The sequence below is a fragment of the Aethalodelphis obliquidens genome, unplaced genomic scaffold (assembly GCF_003676395.1).
Source record: "Aethalodelphis obliquidens isolate GAN/ISIS:26980383/991018 unplaced genomic scaffold, ASM367639v1 scaffold9, whole genome shotgun sequence".
In the NCBI taxonomy this organism is placed as follows: Eukaryota; Metazoa; Chordata; class Mammalia; order Artiodactyla; family Delphinidae; genus Aethalodelphis; species Aethalodelphis obliquidens.
In genome coordinates, this window is record NW_020837953.1 from 26,650,097 (window position 1) to 26,670,187 (window position 20,091).

Here is a 20,091-nt window from a genome sequence, read left to right on the forward strand (position 1 = left end):
AAAGTGCTCATTTTATGGGCAAAACATCCCACCTAGTTCTAATCTATAAGTCTTTGATTACTGGTGAGGGTGAACAGTCTTCCATATGTTTGCCTACTAAATGCATTTCCCCTTCGAGGATTTCCCTGTTCATGTGACATGGACAGTTAAGGCAGGTGGTATTTTATGAGCTGACTCTGGGGGCTGTGTCAGGAGTGACTGGGAGCAGGGAGGTCGCTGCTGCAATGGTCCTGGTGGGGGATGAGCAGGCAGGATCACTGTGGGGGCCAGAGAAATAGGAGGGGCAGAGGGGGGCGGAGATCAAGGAGGCCAAGCCAACCACCCACTCCTGGGGACTGACAGTGGGCGAGGCAGAGGGAGGGGTCAGTGCACCCAGGTTTCACCAGCTGAACAGAAGGGGTGTCTACCCTGAGATGCACAGGCAGATACGTACACACACAACCGCAAGGTGCCCCTCTGAGCTATTTACCGGATACGCCTGCTGAGGAACGGTGAGCTGGGGTAGCAGAAAAGGCAGGGGCGGGAGGGTCTGATCAGGCAGGCTTCTTGAAAGAGACCAGAGGAGGCAGATTTTGGAAGGACTCATAGGGCAGGGAGGGGAGCTGGGAGGCTGTGCAGAGAATCCTGAGGGCTTGTTTAGGAATACTACTACTAATGATAATCAACAATAGCTAAAGCTTACTGACCTTTTCCTGTGTGCAAGGCCTTGTTCTAATCACTTATAGGTATTAACTCAATATCCATCGCAGCTCTCTAAGGTATGTATTCTTATTATCTGCATTTCTAGACAAGGAGACTAAAGTGCAGAGGCCCAGAACCTTGCCCAAGGTCAGACAGCTAAGAAGTGGTGGCCTGGGATTCGAACCTGGGGGTCTGGCCCCAGTGGCCAGGCTTTCACCATATGGGTCCTGTCTGTCTAGAGACACCAGCACCCAGAAGGGCTGAGGAGAGTTGGAGGAGACCCCCCGAGAGGAGCTTATTAAAATTCTCAACTTGTAGGGCCCTTCTGGAAAACAAGCAACCAGGCACAAATCCCAAAGTCCACCTCCTCTGAGCCAGCAGTGGGGTCGCTGAGCTCTGCTGGAGGGACCCGGCCCTGTGACTGGAGCCGCCATAGACACGTGGTCCCTGACCACAGCCGGCCCTCTGGGCAGCCCAGCAACTCATCCCTAAGCCCCAGACGCTCTCTCCCAGCCACCGAGCCACAAACCTCCCTGCATCCCCTCCCAGACTCTCCCCTGTCCGAGGTCAATCCTACCCAGGCTAAGTGCCCCAACCCCTAACTTACTGTCCCCCAGGTTTGCTGCCAGGAAAAGCAAAATGTTATACATCTAAATGCTCATCACAAGGGACCTGGTCAAGTAAATGATGCCACCTCTAGTCAATGGCATATTAGGCAGCTGGAAAAAAGGGTGAGGAAGCGCTTCACGTACTGAGGTGGAACAACCTCAAGGACATAATGGTCAGCGGAAAATGCAAGGTGGAGAACAGCGTATCACTGTGCTACCATTTGTGGGAGAAAATCAGAGGAAGGGACAGAGGGAAGGGAGGGAGAATTTGCTACCATATTTATATTTGCCTGTATGTGCATAAACTATCCCCTTGCAGGGGAACTGGGTGGCCGTGGCTGGGAACAGGAAGGACTGCACTGTCTATACTCTTTTGTACCTCTGAATGTCTGTGCCAAGTGAACAGAATAATACATTCATATTAAAGCGAACAAATAAATGGAACGCTGAATTACCTCATTTTTCATATATATGTGTGTGTGTGTATAAAAATATATGCAGAAATGAGTTGCTGACCCCCCCTCCCCACCCCCCAGGGCCTGGAAGAGAATCTTCTGATCCTATCTGCACTTGGCCTCTTAGGGCTGCTCCTGCACGGGCTCCCTGTAGTCAGGTACAACCCCCTTCCCCCAGCACTTGCGATGGGACCAGCAGGGCAGGGTTGAAGTGGTTCTTTCCAAGTGCCTCCTTGAGGGATGGAGAGTGGCACCTGTCATGGCCCGCACAAGCGTCCTTGCGGGCTCTCCTTCCTTGTAAGGAGCAAAGCGACAGGGCTCCTGGGCAAGCCAGCATGCCCCTCACTGATGCTCCCACCCCACAGGCACCTGGGAGTCCTCACACCCATGGGGATCTGCCCTTTGGCCAGAATGCCCCTGCTGAGAGACAACTTCACAGGTCCCCTGCATCCTTGGTAAGGAGCTGCCATCTCTCCCATTCCAAGGACACCCACACACCCTACAGAGCTCTGCCCCAGCGTTCCTGCCCTCCTCACATCCCCCACCCTGGCAGGGCTAGGCACTCTACCCAGGGGCCCCATCAGGTAACACATCTCCCCCTACTCCGCTGGATCTGGGAAGAGATTTCTAGGGGCAGGGCCTGGGTGTGACCCATCTGTGGGTCCCTAGGGCCCAGGACTGCGGAGGTGGCGGTGACCATGCAGCAAGCAGGAAGATGAATGGACCTCTCTCTCCATCCCTGCCCTGGCCAGGGCCCGGCCTGAAGTCCTGACCTGTACCTGCTGGGGGGCCCCCATTATTTGGGATGGCACCTTTGACCCAGATGTGGCCCAGCAAGAGGCTGTACAGAACCTCACCATTAGTCTGACTGTCTTTGCTGTAGGCAGGTAAGGCCCGGGGAGGGGAGCGGTGCTATCCAAGCAGGGAGTGGGAGGGGGTGTGCACGTGATGTAGGGGTGGAGCACCCCATTCTCCTGGGCTTTAGGATCCCAGGATAAAGCGAGAAGCAAAGACAACACCCCTTGTCCCAGACTCCCAGCATGAGGGCAGGACCATCCTTTCCCTTCCCCTCCTCCCCGGAGTCCACCCAGCCCAGGCAGCCAAGGGCTCAGCATCACAACCTGGAAGGAACCTGCCCAGGGCCTGGGGCTGATCACCTGAAGGGCTTGGGTTTGCGGTGAGAAAATGATGGCGTCTTTCAGGTGAGAGGAGGTGAGACCTGGGTAAACAGAGGGGATGGCCCAGCTGCAGAAGCGTCTGTGGAGGTCAGCGGCTCAGGTGCAGGCACACAGAAAGGGCGGGGCGGGGGGAGGTTCGCCAAGAAAGTCTGAAGGTGGAAGAGGGGCTGGGGAGCTGAGGGCTTTTGCGAGGGAGCGAATCTGGGCTGGATAAAGAGGGATGTGAAGAAAGGAGGATGCGGAGAGTGGTAGGGTCAGCAGACCAGAGGAGTCAGTGAGGAAGTACTGTTGGGGGTGATATCACAGGAAGTGGGCTGGAAGGACGGGGGCTCAGACAGTGGGACGGGTGAAGCCGCAACTTGGGGTGGGGGGCAGACTGATGATGACCAAGTCGAGGGAGAGGCCATGGGGGCAAGTGACTGAGGAGCGGGGAAGACAGAATCACGACAGGAGAGGAGGCCAATCGAGGAACTAAGGGGCCCCCAGGTATGGACAAGGAACCCAGAGTGGGAGGTGGAGAAGAAACCTCAGGGGGCTGACCTGCCCATCTCCCCATTATGGATGTCAGGGTGTCCAAACTGGTATTCACTTTCCAGTAGAGATGCAAATGGGACTCCTGGCTTAGAGTGGCAATCAGATCCTACAATCCTAAGGTACAGAGAGATAGAGTTCAAGGCAACTTAAGGAAGAGTTTCTAATAATGGAACAGGCTGCTTTGGGAAGGCACTGAGAGCTCTGCCTCCAGGAAAAGATATCCAAAAGCCTGGGGAAGGAATTCTGTCTTCAGAGACCCCAGACCAGCGGTCACCAACCTTTTTGGCACCAGGGACCAGCTTCATGGAAGACAATTTTTCCACGGACCAGGGGTTGGGAGAGGGGGGAGGGGATGGTTCAGGTGGTAATGCAAGCGATGGGGGCAGATGAAGCTTTGCTCACTCACCTGACGCTCACCTCCTGCTGTGAGGCCTGGTCCGCTGCCCGGGGGGTTGGGGACCTGTGCTCCAGGCAACTGCTCAGGGCTCCTCCAACTCCGTCCCTTTCACTCTAGAAGGGAGGGAAAGCCAGGAGGGCCCCTGAGAGGCTGGGGTCAAACAGGACTGCTGGCCTCTCCAGGGCCTTGGCGTTCCCACTTCTGCTCTGAATGCTGAGTAGGGTGTTCCTGCACCAGCCCTAGGGGTCAGAGTCTCTTGAGTCCAGAAATTCCAGGGTCCTGAGGTCCTGAGTTCCAAGGATCTATGAGTCCAACACCCTGGGATGCTGAGGCTTCCAAGGTCTCTGATTCCAGTTTCTCACAGTTCCACCCGGAATAGAGCAAGCGCAGGTAAAAGTACAGGCTCCAGTGCCAAGCTGGGTTCAAATCCTGGCTTTCACTTACCAGCTATGTGCATGCTTGCTTGCACAAGTTACTGAAGCTCTTTGAGATTCAGTTTCCTCACCTGAGAGATGGAGCTAATAATGGTGAGGATTAAATGAGATAATGCACGTTACTTTGAACACTATCTGCCACATGACAAATGTTCCAAAATATCAGGCATTAGTTCGATTATTTTAGAAGCCTGGGATCCCAAGGCCTGTTCACACAAAGTTTCCAGTATTCTGAACGTCCCGGTTACCTATGTAAGGAATCACCACAAACTCAGTGACTGAAAACAGTCCATTACTACCACAGCTCGTGATTTTGTGGCTCAGGAATTCTGACAGGGCTCAGTAGCAGGGGGCCCCTCCCTGCTCCCAAAAGTCCTGTGGATGACTGGCGGGCGCCTCTCTCCGTGGCTAGGCTGGTCTCCCTCACTTCGTGGCAGCATCTGAGTTCTGATACTTTTTTTTTTAATTTACTTATTTTTATTTATTTTTGGCTGCGTTGGGTGTTCGTTGCTGCCCACAGGCTTTCTCTAGTTGCCGCGATTCGTTGCAGTGCGCAGGCTTCTCATTGCAGTGGCTTCTCTTGTTGCAGAGCACGAGCTCTAGGCGCGTGGGGTTTAGTTGCGGCGCTCGGGCTCAGTAGTTGCGGCTCGCGGGCTCTAGAGCGCAGGCTCAGTAGTCGTGGCGCACGGCCTTAGTTGCTCCGGGGCATGTGGTATCATCCCGGACCAAGGCTCGAACCTGTGTGCCCTCCATTGGCAGGCGGACTCCTAACCACTGTGCCACCAGGGAAGCCCTGAGCTCTGGGACTTCTTAAGCGAAGGGTCAGAGCTCTAAAGAGACAAAGGCTAACGAGCCGGTCCTCCCAAGGGCCAGCACAGCATCCCTTCCTCGGGACTCTATTGATCGAAGCGGTCAGGGAGAGAGCCGCCTTCAAGCGGGGAACAAAGGGCCTCTCCGGGCAGGGGTGGCAAACAATGGGTAATTATTTTTAATCCACCTCGGACGATTCCAGGGCTGGACAGTTTTGGAGTTCCAGGGATTGGGGTTGCAGGGGCACAAGTACGGACGAGGTGAGGCCTCAGAAGCCAGACGTCTCCGCGGATGGCGGAGTGCGCTGAGGCCCGGCTTACTCAAGACGGCCCCGCCCCGCCCGACAGATACCTGGAGAAGTACCTGGCGCACTTCCTGAAGACGGCTGAGCAGCACTTCATGGTGGGCCAGCGCGTGGTGTACTACGTGTTCACCGAGGGCCCGGCCGCCGTGCCCCGCGTACGGCTGGGCCCGGGCCGCCGGTTGCGCTGGCAGAACGTGTCCATGTTGCGCATGCGCGCGCTGCACGCGGCGCTGGGCGGGCGGCTGGGCCCCGAGGCGCGTTGCTTGCGCTGCGCGGACGTGGACCAGCACTTCAGCGGGACTTTCGGGTCCGAGGCACTGGCCGAGTCGGTGGCGCAGCTGCTCGTCTGACACTACCGTTGGGGGAGGCGGCTGCTGCCCTTCGAGCGGGACGCGCGCTCGGCCGCCGCGCTGGGCCCGAGCGAGGGCGACTTCTGCTACCACGCGGCCGTGTTCGGGGGCAGCGTGGCGGCTCTGCGGCAGCTGACGGCCTACTGCGTGCGGGGCCTGCGACGGGACCGCGCGCGCGGCCTGGAGGCGGGCTGGCACGACGAGAGCCACCTCAGCAAGTCCTTCTGGCTGCACAAGCCCGCCAAGCTGCTGTCGCCTGAGTTCTGCTGGAGCTCCGACGTCGGCCACCGGGCCGAGATTCGCCGCCCCCAACTGCTCTGGGCGCCCAAGGAGTACGCCCTGCTGCGCGGCTAGAGACGCCCTCGGCCTGGAGGCCCGAACGCCGGCGGGGGCCCTTCTGGAAGCAGCGTGGCACGGCGGGGGGTGGGGTGGGGTGGCGGGAAGACTGCGTGAATACTACCCCCCACCGCCCGGGGTGGCAGGAGGAGGCCCGGCCTTTGGGGAGCGCCTCCCCGAGGCGGGCGATCCATCCCTTCCCTGACTTTTCACAGCGACCCAGATACTGCCAGCTGCCTGGAAACCTGTCACCTCTGACCTTACTGAGTTCAGTGGAGGCCCCCGAAGAGACGTTTTAGCCCCTTCCCCATATCCCCCCACTTTTTTTAATGGGACTGAGGCTCACAAAGGGAACATAACTACGTAAGGACCCAGAGAATCTGTGAGTCAGTCTGTGAGGTCAGCAGCTGGAAAGCAAGGACTGGCCCTCAGGTCCAATAGAGCTGCCACTGGGCAGGAGCCCCAGATAGAGAAACACAGTGGCATCCGGTTCACCTCCGCCGCCCTCAGCAAAGTTTGTACATATTTAAGTAATATGATAATAAAATACATTATTCCCAAGTGTCCTATGGCCCTTTCTCCTAGAGAATCCAGGTCCATAAAAATGACATTTCCTCGCCATGGGACCCATATGGCTGTTTGGCCACGGTGTCTGGGAAATAAATTTCCTCATCCGTGGCTGCTGTCCAGACTCGTCATCCTCAATAGGGAAAGACACAACGTTCTGAACAGAAGCCTGAAGTCATCAGGCTCTCCAGGAAAGGTGGTTCCCTCCGGGAAATAGCTGCGGGAAAGTTATCTGCTGGAAGTCCCTGAGGCCGGGAGAGGGTGGGACTCACCTCCAGGTCTTCTGACCCGTTTGTGTAGTGTTCTCATAGACCTTGCATTTTTAACAGGCTCCACTATTTTCAGGTAGGGCAGCAATTCTGGCTATAAGCCAACTGTGATGGTTTTCACATAGTAACAGTTTTTACAAACACTTCCAGTTGTTGCTAATGTAACAGATATCTCCCCTCTCCCAAGCAGTTCCAAGGTCCCAGTGTCTCCTGCCTAACTAAACTAGATTAGCAGAACCCAGAAGACCCTTTGGACTCTGGGTTAGAGCTAAGAACAGGCTAGGTGTGCCTAAGAACAGGTTATTGCTTGATGGCTATAGGCTGACATCCCTTCCTCTGGTGGGAGACTGTCCTCCACCTTACACTGCCTGCATCATTCACCAAGGGCCACACACACTGAGCCCTGGGCCAGCAGAGACCTGAGCTCAGGCCAGTAAGATCTGGATGGAAATCTGCTCCTCTTCTGACTCTGTGTGTGGCTGTGGACTAGTTCCTTACCCTTGCTGAGTCTCAGTTTTCTCATATGTAAAGTGGGGATGCCAATCACCCTCCTTGCAGGGGTTGTGATGCTGCAGAAAAAGTTCGTGGAGAGCAAAGGAGTCGCCAAAGGACAGCCATTTCCTGTTTTAAAGAGGAAGTGATGGCTCGAGTCAGGGGTTTCCAGGTGCTGGGCTAGGGGAGCCTCATGCTGTGGGTGGAGACCTTCCTGAGGAGGGGGAGGGGTAAACAGCAGAATAGAGTGGAGGACCTCCTTTGTCTTGCCCAGAGGCCCAGGGTGGGGGTGGGGCAGGCTCAGGTGTAGAGAGGCTCAGGGCAGCAGCAGGAAAAACGGGGGATAAGCTCCTGCCGCTGCTTCCATCAGTGTCCCTGTTAATCAACAGTATCCTCGGCACCCACGCTGGGACCCTCAGGGACCGGGTAAGCTCCTGAGGGCTTCCAGGTGAGCCGGTGAAAATCAGACTCCCAGTCCCCCGAGTGTCACTGCTACATGCAAAATCTTCACCTGTCCAGCCATCCCACCTACCATGCCAGCTCGGATGTCACCCCCCAAAATTCCCAAACATCACCAGCTGTCTAGTCAGGGTTCCTTGATCATAAAGGACATAGATCCATCAGGGCTACATCAAATAATAACAATTACATTTATTGGGTGCTTACTATGTACCAGGCACAGTTCTAAGCCTTAGATATCTATTGGTTCATTTAATCCTCATATGCACCCTATCAATTGGTTACTATTATTTCCCTCATTTTACCTATGAGAAAATCGGGCACAGAGAGGTTAATTAACTTACCCGATGTCACACGGTAACTTATAAATAAATTCACTGATGTGAGAACAAGCAGGAAATTAGAGTGGGCCAGAAGATGGAGACAAAGTCAGGAGCTAAGGTTGCCACTGGCTGGCCCTCAGTCTCCTCTGTCCGTCTCCGCTTCTCTGCCTCCTTTGTCCTTCTGCTTATGTCTGGCCCGACACAGCACCCCGTGCACCCCCCCACCCCCACACACATACAGGATTTTCCCGTTCAGGTGCCCACCATCGCCTAACTTGTTCCTAACTCACTGAATGAGGAATCTGATTGGAGAGTCAGCCAGTGGTGTTGTGGTAAACGTTTAGCAACTGACTCTGAGGAAAACGAAAGATCAACCCTACCGAGGATTTACTGGCTTACGTAACAGGACAGTGCTGGGGTCAAGACAGCTTCAGGGCTCAATGATGTGTCTCCGGCTCTCCACCCGCCTTTGTTCAGACTCAGCTTCATCCTCGGGCTCCTGCAGCAGCAGCAGCTCCAGCCTCACAGCCTCCAGCTAGTCCAGTGATCGAGGAGACCAAGAAGTCCCCTGCACACACATCTTCCCCAAGGGGGTCACTGTTTTGATTGCCTAGGACGGAGATGCAGGAACTCCCCCAGAGTTTATCAAGGCTGGCCCTGTGCTAGCCGCCTCGTGGGAGAGAAAGTGACTCAGCCATGAGCCACCACTGGGAACTCACTCCTCTGAGCCCTCATGGTCCTTGGCTGCGAGTGATGGACGCAGGAAGGGGCATTTCCCTTCTTCCCCGAGTCTTGGGGGAGGGCGGGGGAGGGGAGAGGAGCAGTGGAAAGGTGCCCCCCAGCCCCACCCTCGCACAGAGCACGCCACACACCGCCACCACCCGGCTGCAGGTACAGTTTATTCTTCACAACAGAGAAATACAAAGAGCAGAGGGTTTGGAATTCCTTTGTTTCTTGCCCCCTTTAGTGTCTTCCCCCACGTTTGACTTTTTTTGCTCCCCACCCCTTTCCTTCAATATAACGCACACTTCGTTCCTGAAGCCTTGAGGGGCACCTGCCCTCACCTCCCTGCCACCACGATGCAGACTGAGAAGCCAACAGACTGTTTTCTCTTTTTTAATAAGGTAACTAGTTCTAAATATGGTGGCCTGGAGGTCCCATAGAAAAAAGCAAAGGGGTGTTAACAGTATGTATAACAGCGTATTTACAGGGTAGTAACATGCGGACAAAAAGCTACAATACTGAGTATCAGACGACGCCAGTCAAACAAAGGGGTGGGGGCGGGGCAGAGAACCCCGTGGGAAAAGAAACCCCAGGAGACGTTAAACTGGTAAATCAATGGCGAGTTAAGGCTTAAAAAGTGTATAAAAATAACACAGTTAATATTCAAAACGGAACTCCAGATACAGAATATATAGATGAGTTTCTGTCTAGTTTTCTTTTTTTTTTTTCCCCAGGGGATGTAGGGGGGCTTCTCCGGGCTCTGTACATAGTTCCTATATACACGGACACGCATGGCTTTCAGATTGGGGTGTGTCTGTGGGAGCTGAGGGCAGGGTCTGTTCCCGGGACCCTCCTCCCCGAGGATCCCTTCCCTGCCCAGGGGCTTAGGGCCTGGGCTGGGGATTCCCCTCCATGGCAGGGAAGACAAGTAACCCCTCCTTGGGCACTGCCCCATCTGGAGGAAATTCTGGAGAGGGGGGTCCTTGCCCCAGGCCCACTCCCTCCCCCTGCCCACAGTCTGGGATGGTGGGAGAGGTAGCCAATAGGTTTCTTGGCCAGCACCGAGGTAGACTGGGGTGGTCTTCAGGGCAGCAGGGGTGCCAGGTCTTACCCAGCCCACCCCACCCCGTTTCCCTGGGCCTGCACCCAGCCCAGCCAACACTGCACCCTTTGGTCCTGTGGACCTCCCGGCCCCTCTCATTTCATCTCCTGAAGACTGGGTAGCCCTGGTAGCTGCCACATCCCTCTGCTCAGTGATGCCCAGGGCGCAGCTCTGGAGGCTCGAGCTGGCACCCAGGGGCAAGCGGCTCACTCCAGCTGCCTCCTGCCCCTCCCACCCGGGGGCCCCCTTTGCAGTCCAGAAACCCAGGCTTGAGCCTTCCCCTCAAGACCTGAGGCCGTGGCAAGATAAGGTCCCACGCTGCCCTCTGGTTCTCTGTGTCCATCTGTCCGGTTCTTTTAATTTCTCGGTCTTAGCAGCACCAACTTCTTGGCCAATAAATATCTTTTTTGTTATTTCCAAAACAAACTTAAAAAAAAAAAAAAAAGAACAGTGAAGCAAGTGAAGGGTGGGGAACAAAAGGAAAACCCAGCAGAGAGGTTCAAAGTGCTCTGAGATCGTCTTTGGATGCCACCAGAACAGTCCAGAATCTTGCAGTTGGCCTGGCCGCCCCCGGAGCTGGACCGGGCAGGGCTTCTGCGGCCCAGGCTTTCTGGAAGGTCAGGAAGGTCGTGAGAGAGCTCGGCTGTTCCTGGAGGGCCCCTGGAGGGAGTCGGGGCCTGGTGCTGCCTGGGTCTGTGTCTGCCAGTGGGCAGGGCGGGGCGGCGCCTTGCGTCGGCTCAGATGAGGGAAATTCGCACCGGGATGCCGGGGGACTCCGTCCTCTGGGGCGAGTGATGGCTCACCAGGTGCTCCACCACCGTGTGTTTGGACATGTGCTTCATCAGGTAGGTCTCCTGTGGGCGGGGTGAGATTCAGAACTTACAACCAACTGCTGGCAAGGGGTGCAGGGGGAGCTGCAGTTCCCACAAGCGGCCACTGGAGGGCTCCTTGGTAGGTGGGCCGGCTAGTGATGGACAGCCACAGCTTTGGGGGGTCAGACGGGCATCAGCATTGGTTCTAGGGATGCCGCATCTCTGCCAGCAGTGGGGGCTGGCTTATTTACCAGAGTCCGAGCCCACAGTGTGCTGACTAGAGAGCTGGCAGGCACCAGGCTCACCCCGCAGCAGTGCCCACCTAAAACTCCCTAGGGCCAGGCCAGCTGCTGTCTACCAACTGGCTGCAGTGGAGTCCTGTCCGATTGAGCATAGCTGCCCCCATATGGCTGGTTCTCCCAGTGGGGGCGAAGCGGTAGGCCTCAGTTGACCATGGCTCTGCCATTTCTCAGCAGTGGAATGTTGGACAAGTCATCTTAGCCCTCCAAGCCTCAGTTTCCTCCTCTGCAGGCAGGGATGGGGAAGGAACAACCTCAAAGGGTTGCTATGGTGATGTGGGTAAAGCTCTTAGCAGTTAGGGTTGAGGGGACCACTGCTTCCCTAGTCTCTACATTTCGTTCTAGGTGGTGATGGGAGCCCCAGCCTCTGCACCCCCATGCTCCATCCTCCTTTGGGAAGAAGTGGGGCCGGATCTGATTGGTGACTTTGGGAAGCTTAAACTGGGCATGCTCACCTCATCCCGTGAGCACTGCCACAGACTCTGCTAAGTCTGACCTGAGGCACCCAAGACTGGGTAGGCGAGGTGACCCAAGGCTCACCTGCAGGCCCACAGGCTTTCACACTAAGGTGGTGCTCTGGTTCCCACCTGCCACTCCTTGGCCTCATACCTCAGCTTGCTCAGAATCCGGCAGAGGAAGCCCTCAAATGTGGTGGCAAAGCGCTATCAAACAACAGCGAAGGGCAGTCATCAGCAAAATCCAAACTAGGAAACTATTCTTCAATGAGTAAATTGCAAAGAAAAAAAAAGGCAGTGGTGTTGAGGTGGGGTGGAGGACCAATAGTTTAAAGATATATTGACCCAGTGCAATGTAAGAATTTTATTTGGATCTTGATTAAAAAATAAAATTTATAAGTAAATAAAATTATAAATTATGGCATCCATGAGACAAATGAAAATGTGAATACCGCCTGGGTATTTGACGATATTAAGGACTACGGAGAATCATTTTAAGGTATCATAAAGGTACTGTGGCTAAGTTCAAAAAAGCAGTCTTTATGTTTAAAGACACAAAGTGAAAAATTTTCAGATGGAACAATGTGATGTCAGTTTTACTTCAAAAAACAGGGATATGGATAAGGCAGGATAGACTGATGCCAGGCTCTGGGGGCTGATGGGAACACGAGGGTTCACTATTCTAAAATGTTTCTTTTATGTATTAAAGTAGTTTAAAAGTCAATCCATTAATATGTTTTTTTTAAAAAAAGGTAATTATTCTTGTTCTGTGGGGCCTCAAGCCAGGTGAGATGTGACAGCCCCTTCCCCCCAGAGTTCATATCCCCTCTAAGAACCATGGCTGTGACCGCTGGCGGCCCCTCCTCTAAGAGGGGACGCATATAGGAAGGTGCAATCCATGCGCCCTTCTCTAGCCAAAGTGAACTTTCAGAACTACCTTCCTGGACAGTCCCCTCCCCATGGGTCCCCACTCCACCAGGAAAAACATCCAGGCTCCCTAACAGGGACCGACAGCCTCGTGTGACCTAATTTTCCTTCAGTTCCTGGAACACACCGCGACTGTTCCACGTCGGGGGTGTTTGCATTCCCTGTTCCCCTGCACGGGAAGTCCTTCCCGCTCCACTCGTCCTCACCTGGCCAATTACCTTCAAGGCTTCCTCTAAATGATACTTCCTCATACACCTATCCCAACCCATCTCCCTTCCCCAACTCCAATTTGTACCCCCTGCAGCTGCCTTTCAAAACATACGTTTCCCTTTTTTCCTTTACAGCAGTGGTTCTCAATCAGAGGCAATTCCCCCCCCTCCCCAGCCCAGGGACATTTGGCAAAGTCTGGATGCATTTTCAGGGAGGGGTTGCTAGTGGGTAGAGGCCAAGGATGTTGCGAAACATCCTATAACGCACAGGACAGCACCCCCTCGGCAAAGATGTCAACACGGGCTGAGGTTGAGAAAGCCTGCTTAGAGCAGTTACCACGATTTGTCATTACATATCCACTTGTGTGGTTACTTGTTTAATGTCTGTCTCCAGCAGTGGACTCTAACCTGCCTGGGGGCAAAGAATATGTCTGTTTGATTCATCCTGATTCCCAAGTGCCTGGCACAAGTGTTCAGCAAACACTGGGTGAATAAATCATTGTGTTAGCTAAGGTCTGTCAGGCGCTGACTCTGCCAGCCAACAGCCCTAGAAGTTAAGAACTATTACCTCTTCCATTTTACAGATGAGGAAACTGAGGCTTGGTGATCAGTCTGGGTACACGTGGGCATCTGTTAACCAGAATATTTGGACACACATAGCCAGAAGGACACACAAAAGTGACTCACTTGGACTCCCTCTCTTGGGTGTGAAAGGCCCTTGTTTAGGAAAATTCCCATCCAGGGATGGAGGACTGGCACCTTTCTGGCCCTGTGTGGGCCTTTCCTGGGAGATGACGGTGGCTCTGGGCCAGGTCACTGTGCCCCCTTGTGGGCATGACGGGCGTTGCAGCTTCCCCAGTGGGGAAAGGTCCTTCTCCCTCCCTGGCTCTGGGGAGCAGGTTGCCAGCGCCTCCCCGCCCACCACCCCACACTGCCTGGAAGAAACCACATCTCCAGAAGCCAGGCGAAAGGCTGCCTGGGGAGAGCTCGGCCTGAGGCAGCCGAAAACAGAAGTGGAAAGCAGAAGCCCTGGCTCTGCCACTAACTGTGATCTTGGGAAGTCACTGCCCTTCTCTCGGCCTCAGTTTCCTCGTCTGGAAAATGGGAGCGTCAGTACAGGTCTGAGGAGGGCGGGGAGAGGGAGAGGCTCCCAGGGGCCCCGCACTCACCGAGGTGTAGGCCCGCCCGCACATGCTGCAGCAGTAGGCCTTGGCATGCTTGATGGCATGGGCCGAGAGGTGGATCTGCAGGGAGGCGGAGTCCGAGTAGGCCCGGTAGCAGTTGGGACACTTGTAGGGCTTGTCCTTGTTGTGCTGGCGCTGGTGAGACTGCGGGGAGCACAGCAGGGGTCGGGAGCTGGCTGGACTCCCCCAGCCCCACCCCTCCTTAGGCTCCCCTGGGGAGGAGGGGCTGTGCACCTGGCGGAGGCAGGCCGGCACTCACCTGGAGGTTGGAGAGCTGAGTGAAAGCCTTTTCGCAGCCAGGATGTGGGCACTTGTAGGGTCTGTCGCCTGTGTGGATTCTGCAACAGGCAGCCCAGTGAGGTGGCATCCCTGACAGGTCCCCCAGGCCAGCTCCAGCCCTCAAGCCCTCGGCTAGCCTGCACACCCCTGTGGCCCCCAAGCCTCCCAGGCTCCCCGCTCCACACACTCTCCCCAGAGTGAGCCCCAGGCAAGAGCTGGGTCTTCAAAGGCTACCCGCGTCCTTTCTTCTCTGGCCTCCCACAGCCATTCTGTGACCAGAGCCTCCACGCTCCCCACAGGGCCCCGCTGAACCCGGCCCTCCACCAGCACCCACTCAGACAGCCCGCCCAGGCCCCCGGCTAATCATGGCAGTCTTGCTTTGATGGCATTCTGCCCCTCTTCTAAAAAAGCCACCTGCAGACCACCCACTGAAAAGGGCAGATTCACAGCTTTGCCAGGACCTTCGCTGCCCACCCTGCCTCTTTCTCTCAGGAGACATCACCCTCTAATTGGCCCCCCATTTCTATTTCCTGCCTCTTCCCCAAATGGCTACCTGGTCACCGCAGCTACTGAGAGAATGCAGGACAGGGTGGCCCTGAAAGTCAGCCTCTGTGTCCTTCCTGTGAGCCCCTTTTTGTCCTCACACTGGCTCTACCATTTACTAGCTGGGTGGCCTTGGTCAAATCACTGAGCCTCGGTTTCCTCATCTGCAAAATGGGTATAAAAATACAGTCCCTACTTCACTGGGCTTTGTGAAGATTCCATTAGATAATATGTGGAAGGGGCTTAGCCAAGTACTGGCACAGAGTCAGGGCTCCATCACCACTTGCCAGTATTACTATTATTCATTCATTTAACAATTGTTATATCAGGCACCCGTGTGCCAGGCACCACCCTGGGTGCTTGGAACATATCTGTGAAGAAAACAGAAAAAACCCACTGCCTTGTGGAAACAATGAGCATGAAATAAGTAAGTAAAGTGCGTGTAGAAGGTAATAAGTGCTGTGAGAAGAAGCAGAGCAGGTGAGGGGGGTCGTGAGTGCATGGGGAGGGTACAATGTTAAATAGGGTGGTCGGGGTCCTCACTGAGAAGGAGACTTGGGAGCAGTGACTTGCAGGCTGATGGCCGGGCTTTCTGCTGGCTGTTGCGGCTTGTGCTGGTCCAGCAGCCGGGTGAGGATGGAGGAGGACCAGGATGGGGTGTGGAAACGGGGCTGGGGAGCGAGGCGCACACACCGGGACGGGAGGCCCTCCCTGCTCTCCTAGGCTTGTCTTCAGTCACCTGCTCTGGCAAACCCTGTGCCAAGCAGGTAGGTAATGAAATGCAGACTGGACCTGAACCTCTTTTGCCTAAGCTGCTGATCAGCATTAGGTGGAGGGAGAATCCAGCTCTGACCACCCGGTCTGGCTCCTTCCCTAAAGCCACAGCCCGCCCTGGGTTTGCTCCGCCCATCAACAGACTCGTCAGACAAACTAAGGTCCCCCAGGGCAGGCCCCCATGCTGGCCAGGCTGGAATAAAGAACACTCCCTGCCGTAAGTAAGCCCACGACCTTGACTGCCCACTATGAACAGTGACAGTCTGAATTCCCTAGTGTGCCATTCGAAGCCCTTCACGTGTGGTTCGGCCTCACCTCCCTGCTCCTGCACCCTGCGTCCTGGTCAGAGGACCATTTCTCATCTGGCAACCACGGCTGATTGATGCTTCTGCCCGCCACCCCTGTGTCCTGGCTGCATCCTCAGCAGCGAGGCCGCCCCTCCTCTGTCTCCTCTACTAGACGGAGAACCCCAAAGGCAGAGATGGCTCATCTCAGGCTGCACGGAGACAGGCCAGGTGGAAATGTGCTGGCCCAGTTCTGAGGACCCCTATTCTACCTGCACATTTGGGGGTGTCACGTGTTTGGGGACATCATCCCAGGCTACTGCACCCCATCTCTACAACAGTAGGACCTGAAGGGTCATCTGGACCGGCTCCGCCTGCCGCCAGAATCCCTCCATTTCATCCCATCCTCATTCCCCTCCAGGGCTGTGGAACTCGGTGGCAGAGGGGACCGAGGGACCCCAGGACATGTGCTGATCTTGTTTTAAATTCCACAACGCCCACCCCAGAACCCTCGCCTCCCACTGCTGCCCAAGTCATGCCTCTTCCCTGCCCCAAGGCTCCAGGCCCACCACCTCCCTCCACGCCCCCCGCCCCAGCATTCCAAGTCCCTTCCTACCTTCCATCTGGTATCCAGGCTGATCCTCTCCCAGGCACACTCTTCCCCCAGCTAATGCCTAGCTAAAACCCAGACTCCTGTTCTCAGTATAAAAGCCCCTTGATCGTGGCAGCCTTTCCTGACCCTCCAGACTAGACCTGGCCCCTGCAGCCCACCCCTGAGCAGAAGTCTATGTGTAGGCACGTATTTTGTCAATGTCTAGTCACTGTTTTCTAAGCTGCCTCCCTCCTTGAGAGCAAGATGCCCTTTGTCTCGTTCACCACCATCATCCCAGGGCCTGGCACAGGCTCAGTAGAGAGGACTTGGTACATAGGAAGGTGAGTTCTTTCCTCCTGAAGTCAGTTACTGACAATAGTAATATGTTCCACATAATCAACAACGCCCATTCCTCAAGGGTATTTCACAAGTGTTTGTTGACTGACCGATGGATGGTTCTACAGGGACATCAGGCCCTACCTCAGGACCTTGCTCCTCTGGCCTCCTCCCCAAGTGCCACAGCTGCCCAGGCTCCTTCTTGGACTCCCGGCCTCAGCCTCTCCCCTCCACCACAGCAGCAGCGCAGGGACCTGACCTTGTCATGGTCTCCCCTACTGTCTCCCCCTTCTCCAGGACAGAATCCAAATCCACACCCCCAGCAAGTCTCTGAGCCTTTGCTCGTGCCGTTCCTCCTGCTGGGAACACCATTCCCATCTCTCATGAGAGAGGACTATGGACCCTTCAATCCTTGACTCCGATTATCCTCCCCAACCTCCATTACATACCTCCCCCTTTCACGGAAGTTTTCACATCCACCAGCCTCCCGGTGCATGGTGGGAGTTCCTTTGGCCCAGAGCCAGCCTCTGACCACCGATCTGTCATGCATGGCAGCCAGCACTGGGCCTCAGAAGGGCTTCAGGGAGCAAAGTTTCCCCCTGATAACTGGCCCCTGAGCTCTTCACCCCTGAATTTCAAGTCAAGGCTAAGCCCTCAACCCCAACATCAGAGTCCTCTCTTTGCAGGGCATCTCCCCACTAGGCGGGCACCCAGGCCTGACTCCCGCATCTGTAGTGATGGGGAGCTCCCCACCAATTCCAGGCGCAGGGAAGCTGAGCTGAAATCGGGGCTCCTGGGCTGCTCCTTCACCCCCACTGTCCCAGCCCCACCCCGGGGCCCCGAAGACTAGCCCTGCTCTCCTGCCTGGACCTCGCTCCCACCTGAGTTTCTTCTGCAGCCAACATCCCAGCCCCCTCCCTCCTCCAAGGCAGGGCTGCTCCTCGGCGCTCTGGCTCACATCTCGCTTCTGCCTCCTCTTAGTGGTGTGGCCTTGGCCAAGCAACTGTGCCTCCCGAGCCCCAGTTTCCTCACCTCTAAAACGGGGATAATAATAAGGACTGTAAGGACTGTAACTTACTGAAAGGGCGTTCCTAAGACAGTTTCACAGTGTTAGTTTTGTTTTGTTTTGGTTTTTTTTGGCCACAACGCACGGCTCGCGGGATCTTAATTTCCCGACCAGAGATCGAACCCGCACCCTCAGTAGTGAAAGCGCGGAGTCCTAACCACTGGACCGCCAGAGAAGTCCCCCCAGTGTTAGTTTTTAATACACTCATGTCTCTTTAAGACAAACAATTTATGAAAAACACGAAGGGGAAATTTATTCAATGTTTAAATAAAATTATCGAGGATTCATTAGTTATCATTTATCCTTTATTTTCCAGGTAATAAGCGGCACGTTATATTGAATGGCTTCAGTCCCACTGTGCTTTGTAACTAAAACGATACAGTGACAGTGGACCTTCCTCAAGGTGGCTGTCTCTCCGTGGCACTTTTCAGATTTGTAAGGACTTTATGGACACCTCACATGTAAATATCTTATGCAGGGCTGGGCACTTAGGAGCTCTCTGACAAGGAACAGTTGTTGCTAGGATGTTATCACCATCACTATCATCACACTTGAGAAAACCTACCCCTGTCACAATTATCACCACACATGTACACAACATCGCACAGCCAGAAGAAGGAAAACACAGGCAAAAACCACTGAATAAACAAACAAATCCAGGGTCACTTTGTCTAACATACGTTCCCCAAACAGGTAAAACGTTGAGCCCTTTCTTATACCTTACTAACTCCTTCATAAAACAGGGTTATCCCCTGACTTCGGCCTCGTGATATCTACAGATGTGTGATCTTATCCAGATGCTAACTGCACGAGACTACTGCTGTATCTCTACCGTGAACAGACTCACTACAAATTCCTGTTACTTTTCCCCTTAAATACATGTATTTATAATTTACAGGGCCGATCCTTCTGAAGTCTGGATTTCTGCAAGCACTTTGCAAGTCACCTGCTTTTCTTGTCTTGTTGCCTTCCGTTCACAGACAGAGGTCCCACCAAGATGCTCCAGAACTGCCAGCGCCGTTCAACTACATGAACCGTCACGTGCTCCCAGGCACATCTGTCTCAACTCCCAGGCGGGATCCTGCTCAACCTGCTTCTAGCTCTATTTTTATTACTTGACCGGGGCTAGTTCTGTTTTGACATGACCTTCTTTTACCCCCTTTATTATTGGCAGAACGTTGAGAAGATGGATTTGATTATATGCCCTGTCTGGTTCTCCATCAAGGGGCAAAGAACAGGAGTCTCTGTGGAATGGGAGAAAAGCAACCTGGAATCTGGTTGCTTCTTTATGTTTGGCTTCTTTTGGTTTGTTTGTCTTAAGGATTCTGGGACTGGCGGGCACTAGGGACACCAGCTTCTTTGTCACTGGGTTAGGACACGCTGGTTTAATTATATACGCCACTGCATAATGACTAATAATTTGTCTCTAAATGTTGATAGGACCCTCTTATGTTGCTTGTTTGGTTTCCAACCGCTATGAACTCAAATCACTCAAAAGAAAAAAATAGAGGGAGAAAAAAATGGTGCCCTCAGGAACAGAGAGCAACCCCTGAACAAGGAACATTCTGACAAAACACTCTCCCCTTGGGCTTCCCTGGTGGCGCAGTGATTAGGAATCCGCCTGCCAATGCAGGGGACACGGGTTTACGCCCTAGCCCGGAAAGATCCCACGTGCCTCGCAGCAACTAAGCCTGTGCGCCACAACTACTGAGCACGCGTGCCACAACTACTGAAGCCTGCGTGCCTAGACCCCGTGCTCCGCAACAAGAGAAGCCCCACTTGCTGCAACTAGAAAAAGCCCGCGCACAGCAACGAAGATCCAACACAGCCAAAAATAATACATAAATTAAATAAATAAATTTAAAAACACTCTCCCCTCAAGGGCCTGTTAATTTTTTCTTGCTTCTTTGGTCATGGTCTTAAATAATATTTTCAAACAAATGTCTACTTCTGAAAACGCTGGGCTTCTTACTAATTACTACTTGCTACTGTGTTTATTACCTACCAGACTGACGCTCCTGTTCTGCCTACTCTACCAACTTTGTGCTATAGCCTTTCTCAAACCCAGGCCCCACCTTCAGAATAATAAAATATCAAGGTAACTTTTACACCGAGATGTGCTTGGAGTTTCCAGCTGGCCACTGGGCAACACCAAAGATTTGCTCCCCCGCTTTATAAAAGCTCCCAGTGAGGGCATGTTTTGTATTCTCCACATTTGAATTAGCCAAACACTAGAATGAGAGCCGGCCTTTGAAGTGTCTACCATAAGAAAGTTGGCAGATCAAGAGAAAAGAAGCTCAATCTCCCTG

At 54.2% G+C, this 20,091-nt stretch overlaps 2 protein-coding genes and 1 pseudogene across 10 annotated transcripts in view; 1 reads left to right on the plus strand and 2 right to left on the minus strand.

Annotated features, from left to right (window-relative positions):
• Nucleotides 1–1,459: 1,459 nt before the first annotated feature.
• A3GALT2 (alpha 1,3-galactosyltransferase 2) lies at nt 1,460–6,105 on the plus strand. Its single transcript, XM_027108279.1, is given in 6 exon segments — nt 1,460–1,512; nt 1,826–1,842; nt 1,845–1,902; nt 2,110–2,199; nt 2,497–2,631; nt 5,445–6,105. Coding segments are annotated over 6 exon segments (1,014 nt in total).
• Nucleotides 6,106–9,078: 2,973 nt separating this feature from the next.
• On the minus strand, nt 9,079–10,139 carry LOC113621866 (uncharacterized; annotated as a pseudogene).
• Nucleotides 9,079–20,091, minus strand: part of ZNF362 (zinc finger protein 362) — a 37,213-nt gene continuing 26,200 nt past the window's right edge. For 8 of the 9 annotated variants that reach the window (XM_027109205.1, XM_027109202.1, XM_027109206.1 and 5 more), the window contains 3 exons: nt 14,168–14,246; nt 13,894–14,052; nt 9,079–10,876 (listed from right to left, as the gene is read on the minus strand). In XM_027109205.1, coding sequence (XP_026965006.1) covers nt 10,760–10,876; nt 13,894–14,052; nt 14,168–14,246 — 355 coding nt within the window. In that variant the 3' untranslated portion in view covers nt 9,079–10,759. Of the gene's footprint in view, nt 10,877–13,770; nt 13,819–13,893; nt 14,053–14,167; nt 14,247–20,091 lie in introns of all 9 variants that reach the window. The other variant, XM_027109210.1, reaches the window with a different exon arrangement.